This window comes from Choloepus didactylus, chromosome 16, assembly GCF_015220235.1.
Source record: "Choloepus didactylus isolate mChoDid1 chromosome 16, mChoDid1.pri, whole genome shotgun sequence".
NCBI classification, from domain to species: Eukaryota; Metazoa; Chordata; class Mammalia; order Pilosa; family Megalonychidae; genus Choloepus; species Choloepus didactylus.
The window spans coordinates 59,836,925-59,859,924 of record NC_051322.1 but is presented as its reverse complement, the minus strand read 5'-3'; the positions used below and the strand labels follow the sequence as shown (position 1 = coordinate 59,859,924).

The 23,000-nt window shown below is 33.8% G+C and overlaps 1 protein-coding gene across 3 annotated transcripts in view; it reads right to left on the bottom strand.

The window, feature by feature from the left end:
• The window catches only part of ROCK1 (Rho associated coiled-coil containing protein kinase 1), a 198,963-nt gene that overhangs the window by 11,789 nt on the left and 164,174 nt on the right, over positions 1 to 23,000 (bottom strand). For all 3 annotated transcript variants that reach the window (XM_037805501.1, XM_037805502.1, XM_037805503.1), the window contains exons 21-29: positions 22,749 to 22,818; positions 20,028 to 20,122; positions 13,004 to 13,169; positions 11,835 to 11,928; positions 11,485 to 11,573; positions 8,384 to 8,572; positions 7,386 to 7,545; positions 1,094 to 1,164; positions 807 to 895 (exon numbers count right to left, since the gene is read on the bottom strand). In XM_037805501.1, coding sequence (XP_037661429.1) covers positions 807 to 895; positions 1,094 to 1,164; positions 7,386 to 7,545; positions 8,384 to 8,572; positions 11,485 to 11,573; positions 11,835 to 11,928; positions 13,004 to 13,169; positions 20,028 to 20,122; positions 22,749 to 22,818 — 1,023 coding nt within the window. The remainder of the gene's footprint in view (positions 1 to 806; positions 896 to 1,093; positions 1,165 to 7,385; positions 7,546 to 8,383; positions 8,573 to 11,484; positions 11,574 to 11,834; positions 11,929 to 13,003; positions 13,170 to 20,027; positions 20,123 to 22,748; positions 22,819 to 23,000) is intronic.

Genomic DNA, 23,000 nt, shown 5'->3' with positions numbered 1-23,000 from the left:
TTAAGAGTGCAAACAGAAAGTGAAAGTTCTCTAAACAGTTAAGAGATGGTATCTTTCATAGTAGTGCTTATGTATTGTTCCATTCAAGTTGATTACTTAGATTTTCAACTCATGTTTTTTTTTTTTAATTACTAAATCTCAGTATTCTCTATTACTTGCTCAAATATTTTTACATTCTTTTTACTACTATAACTGGGGTCCACAATGTTTCAGTCCAAAAGAATGGAAATATTCATTTTAAGTTTATAGTTCTCTTGAATAGCACTTACTACACTTCACTTTGCGTATATATTTTTTGCATATGTCTTACCTTTCCTATTACCAGACTATAAACTCCTTAAATATGGAACTGTCTAACTTATCTTAATACATTCTTTAGCACTGATAATAATATAGGCAGCAGTTGCTTAGTAAATGTTTTTAGAATGAATAAAAGGAAAAAACAACTATGCTTATTATACAGCAGATGTACTTCTGTCTCAACAATGGCGAAAATATCTTACATTTTTTGAAATGCTCTCTGAACTCAAAACTAAACACTTGAAATTAAAAAAAAAAAACTGTCTTTAGAATATATGAATCAGGTATACAAATAAATTTTTCCCTCTCACATATTGCTATAGTAAGATTTAATATAAAGTTAATATATAAACTGGTTAAGAAAATTAAAGTAGGTAACATTAAACTGTTTAAATTACATGAAATATAAACTAAATTATAAATGGCTGCTTCTTTTAATTAAATGTCTAAAATAATTATCATAAATTAACATCAACTGACTTAAAATTCAATCAAAGGCAACTTACTCTATGTCCAATACCATAGATGGACTGGATTGCTCCTTATCTTGCTCATCGTTATAGAACAAAATTTTTTTGCTGCTTACCACAACATACTGAAATGAGAAAAAAAGGGGGAAGAGTTACAAGAGCAATACTAACTTGGTTCAACATTGATAAGCATATTATTTGCCATTTATGTCTAGATTATATTGTCATTAATCTAAAATCAGTGCTGATAATATAGCAATTAATACAAGTTCTAGCCTTTAAAAGTAAAACATATAGTATCAGTTAGATAAGGCATATGGTACCTGTTTCTTCCAGCCATATCTTTTGATATTTCCTCTATTTGGTACTGAAAGCCAGCCTTCAATTCTTGACTCTATAATAATAAGAATACATAGTATTTGCTCTTAAATGGTAACAAAAGGAAAAAGTATCACAAGTTTTCTGACAGCATGCAACAGGCATTTGAACACAGCTAAATGAATAAGTGCTATAATTTGCTCTTTCATGCTTCAATCACGCAAATTAACTTTAATGGCCATACAAATATTGCAGAAAAAAAGTTCAAGCCATTTTCTCATAAAATTAACATTTAGTACTCAATTATAAAAGTATGAAGTAATAATACCCTTAAGTGCCAGGCAAGACTGGAATGAATTGCAGCTTAGATGGGATATGACATAAAAGATTTTTAAAATCATTTAACATTCAAATAAAAATACTTAGCAAAGGAAAAAAAAAAAAAAGAAAGAAAGAAAGAAAGAAAAGAAAAAAAAAAGGGTACAAAAAAATTATGCAGCAAGTGGAACAAACCAGAGCCATGATTTACACAAGAAAGAGCAAGCAAAAGTACAGAAGTGTCCTATTACTCACAGAAGACAAGAATAGAAGATAAATAAATAAGGAATGCAGGCAGAATCGACTAGATATAAAGAATAAAAGACAAGTATTTTATTTGTTTTCTCAGACCAATATTCTGATAAACTTTTTGGTAAAACATTCATAATGTTAGCAACAAAACTACAAATTTGGTCAGGGCAAGGAAGATACATAATTCTAGTAGTAAGTTCAAACTAAACTTCTTCTCAAACTAAAGAGGTATAAGCCTTTTAAGTCTGTGGTACCAGAAATTAATAAACAGTAAAAGAACATAGAATTCAGCTTGTCAACACTTAATAATTCAACCAGTTGGTGCATACCAGAAATTCCTTGACTAATTGGATCAAGGCATTTTATAATTATTATTATTACTATTTATATACAATTATGTTTATTATAGAAATATCTGGGTAGGTGGAGATGATTGTTAGAAATGGTTATTTTACATCAGGTTGGAGATAAGAGCACTCACTCAAAATAAGTATTTTCTATATCTATCTTATAACACAAAGAATAGAAAAGAAGCCAATTTTAAAAATTAATACTACAATGTGACAGATTATATTATGGCTCAAATCACAATCCTAATGGGAATAAATATATTGCCCCTCTCTTCATAACTTAAAAGCTATAAAGCTCCGTCTTATAATAATAATATAAGGTAATTACAAAATGTTTGTTATTTGTCAAGCAGTATCTCATATATAACCTTATGTATAATTCTATGAAGTAGGTTCTACTTCACCCTCCATTTATAAATGAAGAGACTAAGGCACAGCAAGGTGAACTGACTTGCCCAAGGACACTCTATTAGTAACTGTGGAAGCTCTAGGGCTCAAACCCAGGCAGTCTAAATTCTAAGCATAACACAATACAAGCTTGTCCCCAAATAAGCTTTGCAGCTAACTGTAATGTCCCTCCTATTCTAACTTCTATCATGTATTTAATGTCTCCACACTTTTGCTTGTGTGGAAAAAATTAAATAACTCAAGTTCAAAGTGATCCCCCTCTTCTCCCAGCTTTTGTTTTCTTAGTTGTTGCTAATTAGTTCATCAATAATTATTTAGTTTCTTTACATAGTTCCTTGGTAAATTCTGTGAAAGAGGGACTATATCTAACACTTGTTTTGTATACCCCGTGGCATCTTACAGAGTAGGTACTTGATAAATAATTGTCGATTATTTTGTATCTCTGCTCCTTTCCTGAATTAGGCAATTAAAAGTCATTCTTTATAAATAATGGCTACAATGTAAAAGTCAATGGGCAGTTTTTATATATAAATAACATGCAGAAGGCTGTTAATCATTTATAAATATTTTATCTTTTAAAGGTAAAAAGCTATTGCTAGGAAAATTTCCCTTTAATGTGGCAAAAATTTTAGCTTTCATGGTTTGGAAAACATTAAGATAAACAACAGTTAGAATGAAAAGTTGTCTTAATATTTGATGATATTCTTAAGTCTATTTAATGCCAACAATTCCTCACTGAAAAGTAAAAGATAAGAAAAAGCCATTGAAATCTTGACATTTATATAAAATTGTGTATGTCAAAATAACCTCCTCTCAGTTATTTCTGTAAGAGAAGAAATGTCAAACATAGTTACACTTTCTGGTTCCAGGTTTCGGTTAACTTGTCAGTGTTTTCTTTAATATATTTTCAATGAGTTATCATGTGTTATGACTTTATTGAAATGTGAAGTTGAAATTTATGTCATTTCAGTGTTCCTACAGAAATTTTATATTCAAATGCATTTTATGAACCAAATAAGCCCAACTTTTATGTCTGTTCTAATTTAAATTAAATGAAGGAATCTAGAACTCAAATAAAGGTGATGAGCATATGTGAAAGTTTTTCCAATTTAAGTCAGTAATGTTATGGGACAGAATTTGAATTTTTTCCTCTTGGTGAACTCCCTCAGAAAAGCAGCTGAACTAAGTTCAGTGATGATAGATTAAAAAATACATATTTGCTTCTCCTCTGTTTCTTTTCCCTGTTTATATCTTGAAGGCAAGTTAATATACTGATATATAAAGACCTCTTTTAAAACCATGGCCACTTGTAATCTAAGTAGCAATCTGAAAGTGTAATGCTCTAAATTCCACCTTTCACATCACAAACACAAAAATCAGCTTGCCTCTCCAGGTAAATAAAAGAAACCCATGTAAATGTCTTCTAAGTCTAGATTACCATCAGTAAGTAAAAAAATAAGTTGGTTTCAGATTTTATATACTTGTAGAGCAATTTTAACTTACAAAAATTAGATACACATTATTGGGATATCAGCAATGGATTCTATTATCTAAATATCAGAGATAGAGAGGCTAACTATATGTAAATCAATGCCCATTATAGTCAATTTAAACTTCAAAGCTAACACCTTAAAAATTACCAGAGTTTACTTGGATATACCATATATTGCTTAAGAAATAGAGCTAGAGAACCATTAAAAAATATTTTAATTAAAATCAAATGATACAAAAAACAAAATGAAACAAATGTGAAAGATTTCAGATGAGCTGATGGTCTCCAAATCATTGATTTGATTTGAGCAAGGTCAGCAATACTCAAATACTTGGAAACACACCAAGGAGTCCACAATTTTCAGGTTTAATTTACACAGCCTGAGATCAAGCTAGATGGAAAAAGAGAATGATGCAGATAATCCCATAAGAGACAATGAATATTAATGGGTGCCGATATCAAGCGTTTTTCTTAATGCTTCATCTACTTTACATTCTTTTCAGATTTTTAGGTCAACCTCAAGAACCTGGAAGGGTTCTTTAAGAGAAGGAATCACATTTTTTTTCTAAGATTTTTTTTATAATTGGGAAATTTACAGGAGAGATTTAATTTAGTTGATGACAAAATGCCCATTGAGAAGATTATAGAAGTTGACTTGTAGACGTACATGATAATTAAATGAGAACTTGATATTGTATGATGAATCTAAGAGAAATAATAAAGGTCTTGGTATCTGTACATTTACTCAACTGCTTATAAATCATCTCACTGAACTAAAAATATGTTCCATATTTCAAAATGCCATTATCTTAACTGTTGAGTAAACTTATATTCACAATCCCCTCTTTTTTGTTCCGTAGTTTAAATTCATTTGCTAATTTTCTAAACTAAGTAAAAATTACTCATTAGTCATTATCTTCAAGAAAATTTTCAGATACTTGAAGGATATGTAATTCTCTCATATTAAGAATGAATAACCAGTTTATAAAACAATTCCTCCTAGATATGACTGCAAAACCTTAATTTTATTTGTCAGGGAGCCATTTTCAAGCATGTAGTAAATGGTGGGTTTAATACAGATTTTCAATTTGTTAGCAAAATATCTCACAGAGAGAGTTAAAATAATATTGATAAAGACTCCATTAATTTTCACTTCCAATATGAAATTTAAGAGCAGTGTAGAGATCTTTGTAAAAATTCAAAATTAAGAACACAGCAACAGGGAGATACCTAACTCTTCTCACATTATAGAAATAGAGAATAGCCACCAGGTTGGCTGTTTTTTTTTTCCTTGCTTGGTTTGGACTTTGAAAACCTTAAAAACAAAATTCCTCAAAGCACACAGCTATTCTAAGTAATACATTCAGAATAAAGCCAGTAGAAATATTTTAGAATATCTTTGCTAAGTGAATCCTAAGTAGACTTATCAGGTCAGAGTTCTGAAGTTTAAATGGATCCCAGGGTCTGCCAATAAAATCATTTGATGATCCTGAGTTTAGCCATCCTGAATAAGCCAGGATGGAGGATAAAACTCATCATCTTCCTCTTCTCTGTAGGTCCCACCAATCTCATTTTTCAATTCATATCTTTTAAATAGTATTCACCAATAGTGGATCAGTGTCTGAAATATTTAGCCTAAAGAAAGACCAAACTGCTCAGGTCAGGGTCAGTGGATAGGAGCTCCACATGCCCCAATTCCCAAAGGAGGAAACAGACAAGTCTGTGTTGCCTGAGGGCGGTACTTAACTACCCCAGAGGTGGGAGGTGGGGTGGTACGAGTGCACTGTGATAGAGTTTCTTGCCCTGATAAGCATCTGGGGCTACTAGATGCTGGCTTGCGGAAATGGAAACAGATTGCAACATCATGGCACAATAGTAGAGAAGAGGTAGGCGAGGTCTAGGAGATGACCACTGAGCATGTCTGTGACTTCTCCAGTACACAGCATAAACAAAGTTCAAGGAAAATCGGTGTCATAAAGATAAAGAATCTGGCCCAGATATTTAACCACCACTAAACACAGAAGGATCTTTCCATGAAATTACTCTAGAAATATCTTTGGGTTAATGAAAAGAGGGACTCTAAACTCCAATTTCAGTTCAATAATTGAAAGAATGTAGCCACTCACTCACTGTATGCATACTCTCACTGATGACTACATCTAACTTTAGAAAGACGTTCAGAAAATAGCAGGAGCTAGAAGTTCTTGTTAAATCCAAAGTGATCCTCTGATAAGGATGGGTCCTACAAGTTCCTCAAGAGATTTAAGACAGCCCCAAAGAGGAAAATAGAAGGAATTCCTTGACCATTGGAATAAGAAATATCCCCTCCCTGTCCTTCTCTTCCCAGATACCTGATCTGGCGTTAGAGAAGCCACAAAAGAATGAGGGCAGAGATTACATGGTGCACAACTAAAAGCTGAATTCAATTCCCACTTTTGAGTCTCACTTTCCGGATTAAGAAATATAGTGTACAATTCTCTAGATTTCTTATATCAAGTTTCTTATAATTCTCAAAAAAAGTAGTATCTGTTAAAATAGAATCCCTATAATATCAAACATGCTGAATCATAAGTATCTTTCTACTTATGTATTATTTAGGAAAGACTATCAATTAAAATCTATGTTCAAATTTATCACCATAATAATAAAGTTTCCAAAACAAAGTAAGAATGTGTAATATGTCAAATGTAAGTATATATGTGCATTTAAAATTTGTAATGCATGTTTCAGTTTTTATGACCTATTCATTACTTCATTTCTAAATTAAACCTGTAATTTATGGGTATTGGTCATTTCTGTTAAAAAGAATAAAATGTACTATAGCTTACACTACAATCAACTATAAAATGAGGTTGGGTTTATTTTTTAATTGATTCTCCACTGGAAACAAGACACAGAAAGAGTTTGAAATCCTAGCTACTCACTTCTGCCTTTGACTCCCTGCTCCCTCATTGCATCTCCTGACTCCTTTTATCTATTTCTCCAAACTTGAAGCTTAACATTAAAAGTTCAATTAAAGTTTATTGCTAGTATATTATGTGGGCTTTTATATATAACTGCTGTGGTTTTGATTATGAATTACAATTCTTAGTTTTAGCACAAGAATACTTAAAACATTAAAGAGCTGCTACTTATGAAAACATGTATAATTTTCCTTAAATAGTGAGAGGTGTAACAGCAGCTTTGACTTTCACCATGGATTTACGCTGCTCAATGTAAGTTCATAAACCTTCTCAGGTTTTTCTTCAAGTAGAGCTTCTCAGGTCTATTTTAATAGCTTAAGACTGCTTCTGACTAATTATTTTCTATAAAATGCACTAAGTATACATTATCATCAGGCCTTGGCTATCAGAAACAAAAAAAATCCTTTCTAAAGATCCATGAACAAAATGACAAAAAGGTAGAAAATCAAATGAAAGAAATATAAATTTCCATGACATTTAAGCAAACTTGAATGAAGTAACAGAAATTTCGTACCTGGAAGGTTTCCATCTGTTTCATCAGCACTAGGAAAACTAGCAACACTTGTAGAATCGGAAAGGTCCAAAAGTTTAGCACGCAATTGCTCAATATCACTCTCTTTGCTAGCCAACTGCATCTGAAGCTCATTCCTATGTGTACATTCTTCTACCAATTGCTATTTTTGAAAAATATCAATAAAAAGAATCAGAATTAAATAATTTCCAACATTAAGAAAAGGAAATATAAATGACAAGTAATCTAAATTGCTAATATAAAAATTTACAGTAAACTTCACAAATATTTACTACCATGCACTGTAAAAATACATGCTCTCTTATTCAGTAACACAATGCTTTTAAGTTAACAAATGATCAATGGATAAGCTCCTTTCGTCCTTGCTTTAAACAACTTAAAAAAGAAAACACAAGGTATTAAAAAAAAAAAAACTTGTCAAAACCATAAATGATGGCATCAATGCTTGGATCTAACTCTAATACCAGAGACTATGCTTTTTATACTATTAACAATCTGGGAAGTATCAAAAAAATTAAGCTTGATATTTTGATTTCAGAAAAATGAATCCTGACTAGGGAAAACAAACATTCTACAATACTTCAAAACTTCTACCTCACTACAGTCAACCTAAGATAGTAGCCATACCCTAATTTCACTCTGAAACCAAAGAGGCAAAACTCTTGGTTATCTCTCTCAAAGTAGGGCCACTAATCAAGCAACTGTGAATGGATAAAAATTATACTCCAGCTCCAAAGGCTAATAGCAGAGCATCTTTCTAGTTTTCCAAGGTCCTGGTTCATACTGAAGTAATAATGGTCAAGTTGTGGAGAGTATAAACCAAAATAGGTATTTTTATACAAAAAATTCCAATCTAAACAAGATCAACATATAACAGGCATCTACAGTAATAACAATTTAAGAACATAATTCTACACAAACACACAATCCCACGAGTGTGGGAATGCGTGTACACACAGACACATACACACAAACCTTACCGCCTGCATGTCATTTAGTTCCTTCTGATGTTTCACTACCATCTGGTTGAATTTCTCTCTTTCTTGGTTGAGTTCCAGCTGTAGTTTTCGATTTTCCTTTTCCTTCTTTCTCAAATCTTGTGTGTTAGCTTTCTTTCTATCAATTTTAAAATCTTTTCGATTCATTATTTCTGCCAACTTGTTAACAGCCTATTTAATACATTAAATGATTATTAATAAGGATATACATTGCAGTCATCCAACTTAAATCTCCATTTAAAATGTATTTTTTTTCCCTTCAAAATCAGGAAGCAGAACTTTTGAGTGTGGAAAATTAGGAAAAACTAATAAAAGCTGGAATGTGGTAACTGGTAGCACAAGTAATTAATTATTATTGACTTATTTCAGTGTTCAAATATAAGAGTCAGACAGGCTTTCAAATACCCATTCACCATTCTGCATTATCTACCATGTATTATGTTGTAGGCACTCTGACAGACACTAGATATATATGGAGAAAATAAAATAATGCTCTAAAGGCATCTTAGTCTGGTGAAGGAGCCAGATAAGTAAGGATTACATACACAGTCTTAAAAGGAAAGAGCTATGGAAGCAGCATCTAACTGAGACTTGGAGAGCTGTCAGGGAAGGCTTTCTGGGCTACCTGCATATGTGTTCACATATGTTTCTTAAAAGAAATGTAGGAGTTCGATCAGTAAAAAAGAGATTGTATGAGGGAGGCGAGGCAGGGGTGGTAGCAGAGGAAACAGTACAGAGGCAAAAAGGCCCCCCCAAAATTCTTTCCTTTGTACAACTAGGAAAGCCAGGGGCAGGGTACTTAACAAAGCCACACTGAGGCCCTGAAGGTGAAAGGAAATATGATTTAAGCTGGGTTTTAGAAATCTAGCTTGTCTAGCAATTTATCTAGTAAACTTGTTTCAGACTGTATAGGAAAAGATCTATAATTGCCAACTTTTTTTTAAAGAAGAAACATTTATTGGTGTCACTTATGGTAGATAAAGTTCCTACACCAGATGTAAATAACCCAATCGTTAAATAGAACATTTCCAAGGTGAACACACACCCAAACACAGAATTTTCACCCAGTTTTTAAAGATAGCCAATTCTTACTCTTCCCACCACCCCAAGACATGTGAGCAACTGCTAATGAAAAGCAGTAAACAACCTCTTGGGCTATAGTGTTTTCAACTTCACTCAGAGGAAGATTCCAATTTCATTCACGACTTAAGTTCTCTCAATTTTCTCCTAACAAAAGTTCCTGAGTTCACTGTTCACAATATTACATCATTAGCAGAGCAGTGTCTACAACTCATCTTTGCTGTTTTATCTTCTCCAGTTGGGGATAAATATTTGAGGCTTACTCCTTTTGCCAGAAGGAAAAAAACAACATGCTCACAATGAGACAGAACTGTTAAAATCATGTGAAATTAGCTATATAAACTGCAAAACATAAGTTATGGCACACTTGTTCTGCAGTAATATAAGAAAAAAATTTGTATTCTTCCATTAAGACAGGAAAAAACAAACAAACAAAAAAACAAACAAACCTAACCACCACCATTTCTATTGTAGACTAGGTCCCATCTAGGATATGAAGAATCTAAATATCTATAGCTGGTTGTATATCCTTCTAGACTTTCCCTATACATATAAATAGATTACATATATATTTAATTAGAAAGTGGAATCATGTTGTACATTCTTTGCTGCAACTTACTTTTTTCATTTAATATTTTATCATATACATGAGAAATACTATTTTCCCATGTTACTACATATAAATCTACCTCATTTTTTTCAGTGGTTCCTCTGCATTCCACTGTATGAATATATCATTTATCAATACTACATTGATGGATAGTTGGGTTATTTGAATTTTTTCATTATTAAAAACAATGCTGCAGTAATTATATTTGTATATATTTCTTTTGAGAATTGTGGAAGCATTTATGCAGGATAAATTCCTAAATGTGCAGCTACTAAAGAGTAAGCACATTAAAACATTTTAGTCTGTCAAATTGTTCTTACAGTTTACTCCCTCAAATAGTGTACAAACTTACCTCTGCCATATTCTTGCCAAATCTGGGTATTACATCATTTAAATCTCTGCCAGTCTCATTGTGAAAAAGATACATCATTTTTGTTTTAATCTGTACTTCTTGGTTTTGGTTTTTTATTGGGGTTGAGCATTTTTTTATATTTACTGTCCATTTCTTTTTCTTTTCTCTAAATTGCCTCCATGCCCCCTGCCCTTTTTTCTGTTGGATTGTCCTTTTCTTTTTTGCAGGTTCTCTTTATATTTATTTATATTTGCTGTAAATATTTTTCCCAGTTTGTTTTCTTTCAACCTTATGTTGTTTTAGGCTCCACGGATACTTAAATTTTTATGTAATAAATGTCAGTCTTTTTTTTTTCATGGTTTCTTTCTTGGTATAAAGGTAAATAAAACTTCCACTGAAGGATTTTCAACAGGTATGTGCATGTTTGAAAAATTACTCTAGCTGCAACATGAAGGACTGATTAGAGGGGGAGTAGATGAGTGATAAAGAGACTGTTAGAATATTTTAATAAAAAGTGGAAAATATTTATTTTACTATAAAATCAACTTAGTACATGGAAACTTATGAAAAATTTAAGCTACTGGATAACTTAGTAAAAACAAGAAATCCAGTGTTAGGGAAAAAATCTGATCTAGATGCATCATTAAATATAAAGCAAAATGTTACATCCAGTCCTATAATGTCTTACTTATTTTCCAAATCTTATCTCTTGGTTTTAATCAAGACTGTCTTCTCTTTTAAGTTTTCCCACTGTCAATTACAGTTCTTCTTCTATACAATCTAAAACAAGTTCTTACTAGACAAATTACGGGACAAGCTAGTTTTCTTTAGCCAACTTTAATCCTTTTTCAAGAATGTCTTTTATATTCTCATTATATGTAGAATATGAGAAGAAATATAAATTATACATTATTTGTTCCAATGAAAAAAAGCATGAACCATATAACCTTAGTTTTAAGAAAAAATACATAAAGAGCAAATATTAATTTTGTGAATATATGATACTCAAATACAAACACACGGCACTGAGAACATGTATACCTGTGTTTTAAGGGTTCGTTCTGTATTGATATTCTTTTCAAAGGCAGCTTTAAGATTACTGATCTCCTCTTCCTTCTTCAATTTATATTCTGTTCAGAAAATTATATAAAGTTTTATTGTATGGCATTAAATAATTTTCTGCATTCCAAATTAACAATGTCCTTAATTATTCAAATTAGTATACACTGCACAGTAAACTTTCAGTAACTTAAGATAATTCTTAAGGCTACACAAACTATTTAATATATAAAAACAAATATTTAAAACACTTAAACAACATAAAAAAGCTAAAGATTTATCTCTGAACTTGATTTAACATTATGACTTAAAAAAAAAAAAGATCTCCATACCTTCCTCTGCTTTTCTCATGTTTTCAGATAGTTCTTCATTTTCTTTTCTTAATAATTCAATATCTTTGGTTAGCATGTTGTTTGTTTCTTCTAGCTAAACAAAGCATAAAAAAGGTTTCAGCTACAACTTTTTTGCTATACCTCATATTATAAAAATAACCTTTAAAGTAATACTTCATATTTTACATAGTTGAGGATAGTTCATATATTGCCTAACTATAGAAAATGCTGGGTTTCCGATTTAAAATATATATACTTAAATTTAGAACATTTTAAAACAATTGCCAGTGTCCAGTAATTAGTCCAATATATATTGAAATTATACGTGAATGAAAGAAAGAATAATGCAATCGGAAGATAATTAGATTGAGAACTAGGAAATTTGTATTTAGTTCTAACTCTGCCATTAACCTACTGTGTGATCTTGGGCAAGTCAAAATCTTTCTTGGCCTCAGTTTTTTTCATGAATAATGCTTATGAAAACAACAATAAAAGCATTTACTGACTTTTAAATTTTTATTTTTTGATTTTATTACTTTTATTAATGAATGTATTGACCATTCTACATGTATGCTTTAATCTTCATAACAACTTGCCAAGACCACAAAACTTCTTAGGGGAAAAGTTGGGTTTCGAATGAAGGCCCACTTAAATCAGTGCACTTGATGGTGGCTTCAAATGAAGAAAATTTTCTTATTCCCCATTTTAGCCTTGTGTTTCGAAACAGACTATAGTATAAATCTCATAAATAGGTAATTATTTGTAGCCTCTGTTTTCCTATAATGCATTTGTAAATTATCCACAAAGAATTTCTCTCCTTAAAATGGTTTCTCTGTAATTTCACAGAATTCTGGCCCATAAGTTCTTACAATCAGTTGCAATATATAAAGAAAATATAATAAATTAATTTAAGCTAAGCATTCCTTCACATGAAATATAACTAATAAGGGATACAGCTAGAAAGGAAAAAAAATCCAATAAACTAAATAAGAGTTTTAATCATTAACAGCTGTTTTGGATTGTGTGAAATATTTTATACACGAATACAGAATGACCTCTATGTGCTCAGTGAACACACATACATACACACTTAACCTCACAATTTCAGAGATGACACATTTTGATTTAAATCATTTTACTTATATAACTTATCTGACTATCACACTTACTCGACTAACAGTATGATCTTTATCTGTAATCTCTTGTCTATTTCTTGAAGCAGCTTTCTTGCTTTCTTGGGTCAATTCAAAATACTGTTCTTCCAAAAGCCCTCGAGCCAATTGCTCAGATTCAGCTTTTGTTTCTGCAAGATCCAACTGAGTAGCAAGAGTTTCTCTGCAATAAATTTATAAACATATTTTCAGTTCATTCTTCCAATTTAATCATGTTTAAAGCATCATTATCTTTAAACGATAAAAAGAATGGTCATTTTATTGCTTAAAATGAACTTAAAATCCGTTACAAACTTTCTATAAAAGCAATGAATTTAACCTTTTAGACTTTGTCAAACTATAAAAGTAAAGACTCTTTAATCTCCTATCTGCTATTGTGCTTAACTAAGAAGAGGCTAAAAAGCAATGGCAAGAAGTCTACATTTGAAAAGGAACTTTTTGTGGATTTGGAAAGGAAGCAGCATGGCACGGTGGAAAAGTCATTGGCTTTTAAATCAGGAAGGCAGACCTGGGCCCTTATGTCATTCAACCACTAACTAGTTGGGTAGGAACATTGTACAACTTTCTTACACTCTCTGAAGCTTGATTTATTCAAAGCTATAAACAGAAGGCTAAACTAAAGTATTGTGAGGATCCTTACAACTCTGAAATTCAATGAGATTATGAAAACATATCATAGTTAGATTTGCAAACCACTATAAACAATTCTAGCAATTCTCCTTGACATTCACTCCAATTCCCCTGCACTTCCCAAAGAACCTGTCTTGGTTACCATTGTTTCCCCAGAATGTAGTAGATACTCACTGAATGCTCACTGAATGCACGAAATGAATGAATCCTATCTCCTATTTTCTAGTAAAGGAGTAACACAAATCATATTTGCTGCCTTGAGCCTATAGAGGGAGACACATAGTAACCATAAAAAAAGGAATATTCACTCGACAAATATTTATTTGAATGTTTACTACATGCCAAGCACTGTTCTAGGAATTAAGCATATACCAAAAAAAATAAAAAAAAGTCCCTGCCTTCAGTGAGTGTATATAAGTGAGACAGATAATTAAAAAAAAATGAACAAGTACAGAATTCCATGGCGAACAATAAAAGTGGAAAGTTAGGAGGAAAGATGGAAATGGGTGAGTGTGGTCACCATACAGAGTGATCAAGGAGGCATCTCAGCTAAGATGACATTTGAGAAGAAATATGAAAAGAGTGAGAGAGTGAGCTGTGCAGATAGATGTCTGGAAACTCAGTGTTTAAGGCAGAGGGAACATCAAGTGACTAATACCCTGAGACTGGTCTGAAGGATGCAAATGTGAGCAGAGTGGAGATGGGGGAAAGTTGTGAAAGCTGTAGTAAGTGAACGAGGGGAGAGGGAAAGAACAGTCCTCATAAGACTTTCCAAGACAATGTAAGGACTCTGGTTTTTATCCCAGGTACTCTGGTATTTTAAAAAGCTCATTCTGGCTGCTGTGTTTAGACATATCTGAAGGATAAGTTAGGAGGCTACTGAAATAATCAAGATTGGAGATAATGGTGGTTTGAACCAGGATGGTAAATGGTGTAAACGGTGAGAAATGGTCAGATTCTGGGTATATTTTTTAATTACAGCTAGGAGGACTTCTTGATGGATTGCATGTAGAGTGTAAGGAAAAAAAGAGTCGGGGATGACTCTAAGTTTTTGACTGGAACAACAGGGAACTCTAGAATTACTAATTACTGAAATGAAGAAGACAGACAGAAGCAGACTGCAAGGGGGAGGAATCAGGAATTAAATATGAATGCTTCTTAGGCAGCTGGATATACAAGTATGGAATTTGAGGGAAAATCTACTTGTACAAAGATGCTATTTAAAGCCATGAGACTGGATGAGGACAAGGAGGGAGAGATCCCAGATCCCTTAGGCCCCCCAAACTCGAAAGTCACAAAGATGAGAATGGACAAAGAAACAAAGGAGGCTGAGAAAGAGTAGTCAGTTGAATAAGTGAAAATATTCCTGTGATATGTACTATCACAGGAGCCAAGTGAAGAAGTTTTTTCAAGAGAGACTAGTTATATCAAATGCTGCTATTAGATTAAATAAGATGGGGACTGAGAACTGATTATTGTTTTAATTGAGAGTCACCACTGATCTTGAGAAGCATTGTTTTGGCAGAGCTATGAGTGCAAAAATTTGACTAGGCATGAGTTTAAGAGAGAATATGAACCTCCTGAGGAGCTGGGGGAGAATGCAGGGGTGTTGGGCTTCCCCACCTCGATGGTTGCTGATGTGCTCACAGACATTGGGGACTGGTAGTTTGATGGGCTGAGCCCTCAATCATGGGACTTGCCCTTGGGGAGACTGTTACTGAAAGGAGAGGCTAGGCCTGCTTATAATTGTGCCTAAGTGTCTCCTCCTGAATGCCTCTTTGTTGCTCAGATGTGGCCCTCTCTCTCTAGCTAAACCAACTTGGCAGGAGAAATCACTGCCCTCCCCCCAACGTGGGATCTGACACCCAGGGGTGTAAATGCCCCTGGCAACATGGAATATGTCTCCCGAGGAGGAATCTAGACCTTTCATCGTGGGATGGAGAACATCTTCTTGACCAAAAGGGGGATGTGAAATGAAATGAAATAAGTTTCAGTGGCTGAGAGATTCCAAAAGGAACCGAGAGGTCACTCTGGTGGGCACTCTTAGCGCAATATAGATAACCCTTTTTAGGTTCTAATAACTCAGAATAGCTAGCAGTAAATACCTGAAACTGTCAAACTACAACCCAGAACCCCTGAATCCTGGGGACGATTGTGTAACAACGTAGCTTATGAAGGGTGATAATGCGATTGGGAAAGTCATGCGGATCCCACTCCCTTTTGTCCAGTGTACGGATAGATGAGTAGAAAAATGGGGGCAGAAAAAAAAAAAAAAAAAAAGGCACCCAGTGTTCTTTTTTACTTTACTTTTTATTCTTATTACTTTTGTGTGTGTGTTAATGAAAATGTTCAAAAATTTATTTTGGTGATGAACGCACAACTACATAATGGTCCTGTGAACAACTGATTGTATGCTTTGTATGACTGCATGGTATGTGAATATATCTCAATAAAATTGAATTAAAAAAAGAATATGAAGAGTCATGAGTTCAAGAGAGAATATGAAGAGTCCCTGAAGATACCTGGTATATCACTCTTTTAAGGTTTGCTAAGAAAGAAAGGAAGGAAGGGAGGGAAGGAGGGAGAGAGAGGAAAAAAAAGGGTGGTGGCTGTAAGTGGATATGTGGTTAAAAGAGAGTTATTATTATTATTTTTAATGGCAAAATATTTAATGTCTGTAGGTGTGCCTCACTCTCACGTTCCCTGTTATGAGTCAATAGCCTTCCCAAACTGGCAGGACCAGAGAAAACATGGAGACTTTCTTCTAAAACCCTGGTTCTCTTGACTTGGAAATCACTGCAAGTGAGGTCTTTCCACAGCATGCCCCAGGCCTCTCTGCTCAGGGGAAACAGACCCCCAGTTCTACAGACTCCTGAGGCCTTCTGTTCTTCTCTGGCCTGAGCTGGAACATGGGCACTGCAGAGATAGCCCCCCTACACAGTGAGCAGCATCACAGAGGTGGAGAAGGTCTTATAGCCAACGTCAGCTAACTGCTTGGCAGTTGACAAGTCATCCCTCTCCCGGATTCAGCTTCCGACTAGAGAGAGGGCATAGCAGGCCTGAATGGCACAACCCGACCCACTAAGGCAGGAGCCCAAGCTGGCCAGTTCTCTGGCTGGTTGTCAAGATGGCTATTTTTAAAGGAGATATTTAACTGTGATACTGGGATGGAAAGGACTGTAGAAAGGGAAAAATTGACGTAGGAACAATAAAAGAACTGTCAAGAGTTATATTCTTAAGTAGGCAAAAAGGAATGGGATTGAGGGGCTGGTATTACATAAGAGCATGCTTTGTCCATTTATGTCAATCAGAAAGAAGGTAGGCAGGATTAATATGTATAGATGCACAGTAGCTATGGTGATAGGGGAGAAGAGATGCTCTCTTCTGACTTCTAGGAAGCAAGGCCAGTGGCTGAGTGTAAATATGAGGAAAAGCTTTTGGAGGTTTAAGAAGAGAGGAGACATTAAATAGCTGTCTACGAGAGTGGGAGAGTTAGTAGACCAGGAAAAGGTAGGAAATATTGCCAATGTTAAGTCTATGAATACTAGGGATGGTTCCACTAGTTGTTATAATACCAGAGCTTCAGGTTCATGGTATGTTCTCAGCTGGGGTTACAGCTTTATATCAGATTCAGATAAAACTAAATTATACTTCAAACGTCAGAAAACCTATTTATCTCACATTACATTTCTATCCTTGGCTATGTAGTTGTACAAAAGAAATCAAGAAAGAATGAGAAGGCTCAGGGTAAAATTATCTGCATCTGTATTAATACAGACTTCCTTCACAACTCTCCATAGTGACTGACTTGCCTTTACTGATGTTTAAGGTGAGTCTCTCACTTTTATTTGGGATCCCATTTTATCTCGTAACATAGTTCAATACATCAGTAATTTCTTATTCTTCTAAATTTTCATCCAAATTAGAAGCAGGGACATTTTTCTTGTTCATGCCTAGAAAAGTTTTTGGCCCATAGAAAGTGCTCAAAAATTTTGTTTGACTGAATAGATGTGCAACTTTTCCCATTTTGATTCCTCCCCATGTCCCATTTAAATATGCTTAAGTTTCTGCTATCTTTAAAAAGAAATGACTCTCCTTCATGCTCTCCTCCATTACTGCTATATCTCCTTACCTTAACAACAAAGCTCTTGAATTTTAAAATTTAACGAATATTTACTGAGCATCTACAATGCTCCAGGCACAGTTCTAGGTGCTGAGCATAGAGCAATGAATTACAGCTAAGAACAAAACAGTTGAAAATTCTTCCCTTCGTGGAGCTTATCTTCTAGTAGGAAGAGAAAGACAATACATACAGTAAGTAAATTCTATAATATATTAGGGGGGATAAGTGCTATGGAAAACAAACAGGAAAGGAAGTATTGATCTTGGCAGCAAGGTAGTGGAATGGGAATGGGGAAATGTTTGCAGTTTTATAAAGATATTCAGGGAAGGATTCTCTGAGATAACATTTAAGCCTAAACTTGAAGAGAGTGAAAGAACAATCCATGTGACATTTGGACGAAAATATTCTAAAAGGGAAGGGTAAGTCCAAAGGCCCTGAGGCAGGACAGTGACTTGTCTGTTGAATAGTAAGGAGGCCAATGTGGCTGGTTGTCTATGCTATGTGTCTACTTCTACTCCTTCCATTCATATCTCAATCCACTTTTATCTAGTATCTACTCTCATCACTACTTAGGAACTTGCTCACCAAGATAACTAACAATGTCTCTATGGTTAAACATAACAGACAGCTTTTCTTTTTACTTGAGCTTTCTGCAATATTTGGCACTTTTAATCACTTTCTCTTTCTTGAAATACTCTATCAGCCTAGCCTTTGTGACGCCCTACTCTGATTATCTCCTTGCACTACTGATGATTTCTTACTTTTCCCTCTTAGGCCTATTACTGAAAACTATATGAGCTAGTATTCTGCCCTCAGCCCTTGTGTCTTTTCATCTATACTAGAGGTCACAAAGTTGCCTGAGGGAGCCACATGAGCCCACAGAGGTGTTTCCTCCACCCCTCTCCTGACACACACAAACACTATTAAAATAAAATTTGGCAATATTTTACATAAAAACTCAGATTCCTGGCTTCTTTTGAAAAAATCAGAAGATCTTGAAACACTGGGCCAATGCCATCATGTGGCAGCAACTGGTTGGAATTGAGGAAGTGAACTCTTCAGATTGTTACAATCCTCACAACTCACACAATGAATGTACATGCACTTAGACCCAACTAAATTCAACTCAGTTTTATATTTGGCTTCGCAGGCTTATGAATTTATGGACTCTGATATACACAATAATCTTGATGAATCTCATTTATGTTAGTGGTTTCAGTTTATAATGATAGTCAAATCAGCCTCAAGTCCAAGTCTTTTTTCTGACTTCTGAAGCAATAAGCCCAATTATCTGGTATCCATTTCTAGTGGGACATCATACAGGCACCTAAAACTTAACAGGTCTAAAATATAAATAGTCTCTTCCTCTCCCCTTATCGCACAGACTTATTGTTCCTTAACTGAGGGAACAGAACCTCCATCAACCCAACTGCTTAGTCAGAAACTGGAGAGCAGACCTAAAACCTCCAAATCTACAAGTCCTACAGCTTCTACTTTCTTATCTCTTTCCATGTACTTGCTTCTCTCCTACACTGCCAACTTCCACTATAATTTTACACCCAGATTATTTCAATGGCTATATAATTGGACTCCCTGTAACTATCCAGCTTTAATCAACTTCTATCTGTTCTTCACTCTTGTCAAGTAAGCTTTCTAAAACACTTATCTTGTCACTCCCTAACTTAGAATTCATTTATTCATTCAATATTTGTTGAATAATTATTATTCTTATTATTAATAAGCCTTGATCTAGGTGCTGGTGCTATATAATACTGAACCATAACAACAAAAATAAAACTCTACAATTATCCCTAATTATCAATGTTTGATAACTCCAAACTCATTAGTTTTACATCAAAGGCCCTTCATAATGTGATTCAGATTTATCTCTCCAGCCTTATCTGTCACCAACTGTCTCCATGCCTACAAACTAAACCATCTGCAGTTCTCCAAATCACAGATTAGGTTTTGCCCATACCTTCCCCTTTCCTCACACTCCATTCTCTAGCTAATTCTACTTTTCCTTTAATTATCAAGTTAGTTGTCACTTCTTTTGGAAATGTAATCTGAACCCCACATGGTAAGATAAGGTATGTCTCTTCAATATGTTCCAGTAGCACCTCTTGACTGGCTTCTGAAGTACCTCAAGGGAAGAACCATATCTTACATTATCATGAGAATAATGGCAAATCTACTCTCTATTTTAAACTTAAGTTAGAAATACTATTTTGTAGTACCCATTCTTGCCCTAAAGTAAAATGGACATACTTTTCATTTTGTAGTTCCTGTATTTTCTTTAAATTTTCTCTGCTTTTTTCTTCAATTTCTTCCTTAAGTTCCTTTACCTGGGTTTTATAAAGGGTCTGCAAAACAAGTACCAAGAAGAAATAAGTGTTTATGGTGACTTAAAAACCTCTGGCAGTTTCTTATAAAGTTAAATGATTAACAAATGATTCAATAATTTCACTCCAAAGTATATACCCAAGAGAAATGCCAATATATGTCCACAAAAAGTCTTTTACGTGAATTTTCATTGCAGCTGTATTTATAGTAGCTTCAAACTGCAAACAACCCACACATCCATCAACAGATGCATGAATTTTAAAAATTGTGGTATATCTACCATACTCAGTAATAAAATGGAATGAACTACTGATACATAGAATGTGATAAATCTAAAAAATATGCTGAGTGAAAGAAGCCAGACACTAAAGAGTGCACACCATATGAATCCATATATATGAAATTCTAGAACCAGAAAAAAATAATCAGTAGTGACAGAAAGCAAATCAATGGTTGCCTGAGGATAGAGGTAGGTGGGGAAGACTGCAAAGGGCCACAAGGGAATTTTTTGTGGTGAAAGAAATGTTTTGTATGTTGACTGTGGTAGTGGTCACATGGGTGTGCACATTTGTCCAAACTTTATAGAACTGTATAATTAAAATGAGTGCAATTTATTATACAGAAATGATACCTCAATAAAATATTAAAATTGTACTGATATGGGAAAAACATTATTGAAAACCTTAACAAGTAATAAGTATTTAAAAGTTATACCAATTCCTGAAGTGAATAATGTTAGCGAAACCTCTTTTGGTGAGTGGGGTCAAGTGGGTAGTTACGAGAGGCAGAATAATGCCCATAAACAAGATTTATCAAATATTGTGTTAACATATGAATACTATATACTTACTGCAGAATAATGGTTCTCACAAAATTCGTTAGGCTTTTTTTTTTTTTTTTTAACTCTGTCAGCAAATAGTTAACATACAGGTAAGTATCAGGCACATATATATTGTGTTAGTTGTTGGGTCTCAGAGTAAACTTCCAGTTCTGATGTATATTTTTATTTTTAAAAAAGCTAACTTAAACAAAACAAAACAAAAAAATAACCAAAATACTCAGGGGGCTTAGTATTTTGGACAGGGGAGAAGCTACCATTTTCAGCTTAAAAAGAGAAGGAAAAAATGTCTTGAGAACTACTTTTATACTGTATACACAATTATTCCTCTAAGAAATAGCACTTCTCTAAGTGAAAAACACATACAGTTTTATGGCAATATAAGTTAAGGAAGGGCAATAGCTTGCTCTAGGTTAAGTGTTTACAACTTCTAAAATAAAATGATCCATTGTGTCCTTAGGAACCAGAATTGCATCTCTTCTCTAACTTCAAATACTGATTTTGACATGGGAAATCACTGAAGGGGTAAAAAGAAAAAAAAATCTGATTTAAAAGCCCAGATTAAAGACAAATCTTAAATTTGATTCATAACAGCATATCAAATTTAATGATATCTAATCCAGTCTTCACAAGCAATGGAATAAATCAGAACTAAGAAACAGGGCCATGCTCTGCATTATTTTATATAGGCAAAATCAAGAACCTAAAGGAACAACCACAAGTCGCTTGACATCCTTCCCAAAGTCTGGAGGTACTAGATGATCACTGTGTGGAAGCATATGGACAAAACAGTGTATGGGATATTACAGAACACTTTGTAGAAGCCAGTACTATGTACTTTGAATGACTAAGATTAATCCACACTCACGGAACGTTTTCCAACAACAGATTTTTTTAAAAAAGTAAAAACATATTCCAATGACAGCCAAATAAGCCAAAAAACAAAGAAACAAACAAACATAATTAGAAATCCATCCTGTTTATTAGGAGTTGAACAGAGTATGGCATGTTCACTAGTGTAACCCAAACTCCATATATTTAATTGCAATGAATAAAGTTCGTAGGAAAGGTGATTGCTGGTGTAATACTAGAGAGCAGCTAGATAAATGTTAAATTGAACTGGTTAAACACAAACTTGACAACCAGAAGAAATAAAAATTGAGGGGCTTCAGTAAGGCCTCAAAGCATTAGCTGTAAATGGTCATCTATAGTAGTAGTAAAAATAACTTAGCTTGCAGCAAAAGAGTTAGAATACTTCTATGGAGTAAAAGCGAAACAGATGATGAAGTGCATACAGAGCTAAAACAGGAAAAAGCTCTTAAACATTAGTTACACTTACAACTCAGAGGAGGCCAGTGTTTACCTGAGTCATACATGATAACACTGGCATTCTAACCACCTGAGCTTGCCACCAGGCAGACAGAACTCTTAAAGTCTTTTAGCTCTAGTTAGCACAAAAATGGTCATTTCTTCACAACTTTTTAAGACCATCAACTCAGATTCAGTAATGAAATGTAGAAATGAAGATACAGGATGAGGGGAGGTGGGGAGGGAGAATATTTTTTTGTAAAAATAAAATTTTAAATTAAAAAAAAACATTAGAAAGAAGGAGATAAAATGTGTATATAATAATTCATCTGGAAAACCAAAGATATTCAAGGGAAAAAAAAAAGAAAAAGGAAATGAAGATACAAAGGGAGAAAACCTTTCCATTCATTTGAAAAAGAAGCACAGTTCTCATAAAATACAGAAATAACATGTTATAAATCAGGTTTTGAAACAGTCTATATATTATAAATGATTCTCACCGAGAAATATTGCTCAGCTTCAAGCTGATCTTGTAGCTCCCGCATCTGTCCTTCATTTCCTCTATATTGTCTTCAGATAAAAGAGAAAATAATAAATAAATGTACCTATTTATACAAGGCTTTATATTATTCTTTGTTACAGTTGCTAAAATAAAAAGATTTACTAAAAGAAGCTTTTTTAAAAAACATACTTCATTATGCAGGATTACTGTAGTAGTTAATTTGGTTAGTCCACACTATTTGGTTTCATTT